General features: G+C 45.6%; 1 protein-coding gene across 1 annotated transcript; it reads left to right on the top strand.

The window, feature by feature from the left end:
* The first annotated feature begins 1,423 nt into the window (after positions 1 to 1,423).
* Positions 1,424 to 4,101, top strand: LOC147798588 (uncharacterized). Its single transcript, XM_087139202.1, has 4 exons — positions 1,424 to 1,519; positions 2,915 to 3,074; positions 3,425 to 3,511; positions 3,607 to 4,101. Exons 1-4 carry the CDS (start codon positions 1,424 to 1,426, stop codon positions 3,846 to 3,848), a joined length of 585 nt encoding a protein of 194 aa, XP_086995328.1. The 3' UTR covers positions 3,849 to 4,101.
* Positions 4,102 to 6,662: the final 2,561 nt, after the last annotated feature.

Raw genomic sequence — 6,662 nt, 5'->3', positions numbered from 1 at the left:
TCATCCCACTGTGACAAAAATATACATGTACATGTATCTGCAAGAATAAATTTTAATCTATATTCTTAAAGCAAACTTAAATACGAACACGTTTTCAGATAAATAGGGGCAAAACAGTGTAAACAGTGGAAAGTGTAAAAAGAAAAACATCACCATGTGGCAATAATTTGGATGATTTAATCCTGTGCCTCAGATGTGCAAGTTCATCAAAAATTTCATTTCTAATTAAACGTAAACTGCATGAAAGCGAACGTTGTACAACTTGTACTTGTGAAAGGTGCAGACGGAGCTCTTCTATGTATTAACACAGTCACGAATCGAGGTCGGATTGTAAATCGAGGACGTCCTCAGTTCGCAATAAGGTGAAATTTGAGGCCGCAGCGAGCATTTATGAGGGTCAGCGAAATTTCAAGGCATTTGGAAGCCGTCCTCGGTGTACGCATTTAACACGCCGGGTGTTTAAAAACACCCGGTCGAAATGGACAGTTTCGGCGCATCCCTGGATGGAATAGCGCCCTCCCTAGCTCTCTTGCTACCCTGTCCGATCCGCATTGGTGAGCACAATAAACGTCGCCAAGTGCCGGGGACGCATAACCCCCAACAAATATAAAAGCCTTCAAACCGTCGAAAAGCATCATAGCGTCACCTTGCCATCACGCCTGTGGACTTCTGTAGCCGTTCTGAGATGTAGGGGTCTTCTAGTGGAAAATATGGTGAGTAAAAACGATTTCATTTGAAGTAGAATGTTGAGCATGACCAGACCCTATCTTGGTACGGTTTACTACATCATTAAATACATGGGCCCCAGTGCTGGCTATAGTACCATGCTATTAGTTAGAGCGTGGTTAAAGTGTGGCTGCTATCCACCCCCCCCCCATTTTGTCGATAGGCTAATGTAGATCTTGCACCGCTGTTCGAGTGAATGTGCCAGAGGAATAGGTATACGTATGCAGTCCGAAAAGCTCAATCACATAATCCAGTTGAACAAGTTCCTTCAACACATTTTTCCAGCCGCAAGTGAAGACTTTTCTGTCGTCCATATGTGGTGGTTCTAGGCCTAATTGTGTTTAAAATTTTAGTTCGGGGTGGGGGTTTTGGGTGGATGTGGCTCTTGGGAGCCCCGATACCTGTTCCCCCCCCACCACCACCACCACCAGTCCATACCAAATTAAAAGAAGACAAGCGGCTTAATGAAAATAATGTTCAATTTGTTTTCTTGCCAGCTGACCTGCTCACCATAAGTGGAGACGTTTGGACAGTATGGCTGATTCGTCCACCGGTTCCAGCAGTAGGCCTACTTCATCTGTTGCTCCAAGTGATGACACGTCTGACGTCCAGCAGAACTGTGGTGTGACCGTAATGAAAACCAGTAATGAGGTTGGCTGCAGGAAATGGGACAAGAAACACTTCTGGTTTTACTGCGATGTACCCCAGGCCAAGCTCCCCCGTCATCTCCATTCATGTCGCAAGGAAGAAAGAGAAGTCATCGAGATCGCCGGTGAGCCCAACGCTGGTGTGCGTAAGAAACTTCTGTTGAAAATTCGCAATATAGGCAATCACAGGCACAATTGTCAGGTTCTTCGTGAAGGTCGTGGTGTGCTCGTTGTCGGGTACAGGCCAAATTGCAAGGTATCTCCCGATGCGTATGGACCATGCGTATATTGTTCCGGCTTTTATGTGCGTACCGATTTGTGGCGACACGTGTGCCCTTTGAAGCCAGCACCCACTCCACAGACTGACAGCACCGGTAAGAGGGCTCGTGTGGGTGGACGGGTCGCTCACAAGAGTGATTTGTTGAAACCTCCTCCTGTTGGCGTGTCGTTCCAGTTACACCAGGTTCTTAGTCCAATGAAGAGAGATGATGTGGCTTTGGTAGTCAAGAATGACACGTTGATTGTTGAATTGGCCAAGCGTGAATACATGAAACTAGGGCACGATGTAGATCAGCATGGCTACATCCGTAACAGGGGGCGTGAATTGGGTCGACTCGTCCTACAACTCCGAAAGAACACCCAGCAACCAAATGCATCACTCGAATCATTTGTCCATCCGCACCACCTTTCTGATATTGTGAAGGCCGTCCACGATATTGCCGGCTTCAGGGAAGACAAACAGTTGTACGATGTTCCGTCACTAGCGCTGAAGATTGGTTATTCCGTCAAGAAGTGTGCACTCGTCTTGAAAGGAAGTGCCCTAGAGTCCGGCCAAAAACACAAAGCGGAGCGTGCGGAAGAGTTTCTGCAGTTGTGTGAATTGAACTGGCGAGACCTTGTGTCCACACACGCACACAGAACGCTGTACCAAGGAAAACGCAACAAAGTCACCATTCTCCCGACAAATGCCGATGTAGTCCACCTGTCGTCGTTCCTTCATGAAGCTGGCAACCGGGAACTTCAACACCTGCAGGGTGCTCGGGGCAGACAAATCAGGCCAGTTTGGCAGAAATTGAATGAGGTCAGTCTGTGCCACCTCATCATGTTCAACCGAAGAAGGCAGGGGGAGGTTTCCAAAATGAAACTTGACGATTTCCACAAGCACAGCACCGCCAAACTGGAGGGGGAATGCCTGTTGAGTGATTTAGAACGCCAGCTGTGCAAGATGTTCCGTGTTGTCGAAATAGTCGGCAAGAGAGGCAGAACTGTTCCCGTGCTCCTAAGCAATGAGGCAGTAGCGTGGTTGAGTGCCCTTGTCGCCAAGAGACATGAAGCCGGAGTAGCCCAAGACAACAACTTCTTGTTCGCACGGTGTTGTTATGGCGGGAGAGGCCACATACGAGGGAGTGACTGTTTAAGGGCATATGCAAATAAGGCTGGCCTTGACAATGCATCCAGCATCCGGTCCACCAAACTCCGTAAACATGTAGCAACTGCATCGCAAATTCTTGCATTAAAGGAACATCAGCTTGAAACTCTAGCCAACTTCATGGGCCACGATCTGCGGGTACATCGCGAATACTACCAATTGCCATACTGTACAGCGGGTCACCAAACTGTCCAGACTTTTCCTGAGTTTGGAGAGGGGCAACCTGTCTTCCCAGCAGGGCAAATCCTTGGAAGATCTGCATGTAACTGGAGGTAAGGGCACCTTGTACTCAAACCATGTTTCCCATGTTCCGTCTACCCAACGCTTGGCTTCGAACCAAGTCAACCCAACCCAGACTCCCATTTTGTAGGGCATCGTCCTGGGCCAGAAAGAATACCTCTCTTTCTATTAACCCCCCCCGGAAGAACAGACCAGTACAAAGAAAGACGGGGGACAAAAAATCCCCCCCATAAATGTATCTTGCGTCAAGAACTCCCAAAATAATGTTCCATTTTGGCCGTCCATCCCCCCCCCATATCTCAACACCAAGCAGAGACTGCCAGACACCCGTGCATGTATGTGTGCTTTAACTGATTGATCTCAATTTGGGGTTTACTCTCAGAAGGCTTCACCAGTGAAGAGGACAGCAGCGACAGTGGGGACAGCAGTGACAGCAGTGAAGACTCCTGCGATGGATCCGTCAAAAACGGTAAGATTTGGTCTGTCTGTCTGTCACTCTGTCAGGCTGTCTGCTGAGGTGTCACCTACATTTCCAATGTCCTTTTCTTGCCTCTACATTAATAGGACAGCTTCCTGGTGTTGCTGCTGCATCTCGAACAAGGGAACCCTCTCCGCCATCGAGACGAGTGAAGCGGCGTCCCTGGACTACAGCGGAGAAGACAGACGTCCAAGAAGGCCTGCGCAAATTCTTCCAGTTGAGGAAAGTTCCTGGCAAGCTGGACATCGAAGCAGCTTGCACTGTGGCACTGCAGACCCGTACTTGGAGAAACATCAAAGACTTTTGTCGTAACACTACAACTTCATAGTTGTAGGCAAGTTAAGCTAGGATACGCCACACCAGCCATTCTCTCGAGACATTATACCACATTGATGCAGAACCCTATAGTGGTAGGCCAATAATGCACTCAAATTTTAGCGGCCAAAACAACCAAAAACTTGTGAGTGTTGTCCTCGGTGTTATAGGCTGCACTCACATGGACGAGAAGTCCTCCGTCTGATAGTTTGGAAAGTATGCCCTCCATTTGCTGTGTCTACATGTATACGTGTGTGTGTGTGAGTGTGTGTAGAGATGTCCAGTAAATAAGGTTAAGAATAGCCCGTTCTAAGAAATATACTAACATATTTTTTGTAAACACGTTTGGCCAGGAAGACCACCAAGGACATGACCAAAAAAAGGTGCTCGGTAAATTTTCATCCAAGGGGAAAGTTTTGTGTGGCAAGACTGGTGGAGGGGACTTAGCGACTTTGTAACAATAAATTATTTAAAAACAATACGAAAGAGATAAGAGGAGAAATATTATGGCATTACTTCATTAAATGAATAGCAGTAATCAAGATCAACAGGTACTACTTATAAGTGTTTTCCATAATGCCTTGAAGTAGTCTTTTTAAAATTTTATTCTGACTTGTAAAATTCACTTTTTAATTTTGCAATATTTTATGAACTGTTTTGACATATGACGTGACGTTTTTAATTTTTTTGTTGTGCAGTTTGATTGGCTTGAATGTTAAATGATGTAATACTTTGACCCTAATCCGTTAACATACCTGGTCGTGGCTGCCCAATTCTATAAAACTACAAGCCGAGGATATATGATTCCCAGGCCCTGCCCCCACCACAGCCTAGCCACAATTGTACTAGCCGGGTTACTGTCCTATCTTCCAACCCCCCCCCACATACACACCACACCCATGTCATGCTTGTCAAGTATATTTGATGTGCTCTGTGTTCATTATTATGGGGTTTGACAGTGAGTCTGTGTGGCCACATGCATTTTGTCAGATGCTCACACACAGGAGAAAATTTATCAGACTTGCACAGCCAACTAGTTCTGCAGCAATACCGGGTTGATTGGAATGTGCAGTCTGCAAATGTAGCAAAGGCTGGCGTCAGAATGGCCACAAATTGTCCCTGTCAAACTTACAGTCCATTTCAGATGAACTCACCAACAGTCTATATAAGGCAAACACAGGAGTAAATAGGAAGTAGTTGTTGCCAGAGATGAGTCTTCAAGGACCAGTCCAATGCAGTGCTGACAATTTAAGGATGTCACGCTGCTCCGTCCTGATGTTGCCGAGACGATTTCTCAGACAAACTCGAGTGCCAGAGTCCAACGGACAGTCACAGGGGTACGAGCAGCATGGCGGTTTGTTGACATCAAGCCTTCTGCAGCGGACTTAGTTGCAATGCTGTCCTCATGCATACATGCACATGTACACCACAGAGAGAGGAAATCCTGATTCTGATGGCCAGCCCACGTTGATGCCGACTGAGAAATGTTGGGGTTTGTACAACACAGAATTTCCACAGCTGATGGAAGGAGGCTCTTATCAGTAATGGACACAACTGTCCATTCAAGGAATGTCCTGCAAATAAATCAACAAATTTCGTGAACATGCTGAAACTGTCACAAAAATGGGCACATGCAACCAGATCAAGAGCAATCGTGCAAAACCTACGTGAAGTGCAGGTTTGCAGGAAAGACGCCGCTTGCTGTGGCGAATGACAAAGTCAAGCATCCTTTTGGCAAGGCAACCGTTGAAATTGTCCACTTTATTAGGCTGCAGACAAATTTTAGTTCAGTCATGTCAGTCTTAATGCACTGTGTGTTTTAACTTTCACCCCCGACATGCTGCCCGCCCTCTATATCCTCAACTTTATCAGCAGTCAAAATTAAATTTCCCCAAGCAGAAAATTGGGATTTACTTGATTTTATCTCACTACAAAACTATGTATCTGGGTTTCCATCTCAATAATTATATAAATAAACTAGCCAGGAAGAAAAAATGACAGCAAGCAGAAACTAGAATGATTCGAATGACTCAATGTTTTCCATAGTGTATGATGGTTCACTTAAACGTTTACTCCACTATGCTTGTTTTTTCTGCTCTTGTCAATAAAAACCTGGAATTCAAAAGTACAGAGGGCAAATTATTTTGTGTTCTGTTATATTTTGCTTCAATTTAATCTCAATGTGCCGAAAAAGCAGCAAAAAACATCTTTTTAAATCCCCATCAAAACAAAATGGCCGCCACCATTCTCTGGATCTATAGGGGTGCAGTGTCCCAATTCAAGGAAAATTCTCCGCCAGGCCGAGGCGCAGAAAAAGTACCCCCAGAGATTGTTTCGAAAAGAGGGGTCTGTTTGGGCCAGGAAATGGTGGAATTGTGTCAGTATGGCCCAGAATCATCTCTGTAGATTCAGGGGCACCCATCTGGGGGCAAAGCAGACAAAAATGGGATTGAAAATTAGTCAGAAGAGCCCCAGGATGGTGAGGGATGTCATTTGAAAAATGGCCGCTGGGAGGGCTTGGCAACATTCACTTTTTGGGGGGTGAGTTTGTTTTGGGCGGATAATTAAAAAATTCATTGGTTAACCTACTAAAAATTGAAAATCAAATGAAATGTGAAGGACCAAACAACACATTGATTTTTGTTTGAGAGGCCTCAGGGACTTCAGTTGCCTGCCATGGGGCTCCAAACTTGGTTGATTTTACACTATTTTCAATGAAGCTTGAATTAGTTCAGTGCACCCATAGGGTGCACCACTACAAATAAATTCCCATAGACAGCAGTGATAAATCCCCATACTTCACAAACATTTTAAAAATACTCACAAC

This window comes from Acanthaster planci, linkage group LG07 (assembly GCF_054643075.1).
Source record: "Acanthaster planci isolate LZ-2023a linkage group LG07, COTS_SCS, whole genome shotgun sequence".
Lineage (NCBI taxonomy): Eukaryota > Metazoa > Echinodermata > Asteroidea > Valvatida > Acanthasteridae > Acanthaster > Acanthaster planci.
This window is presented reverse-complemented; position numbering and strand designations above follow the sequence as displayed.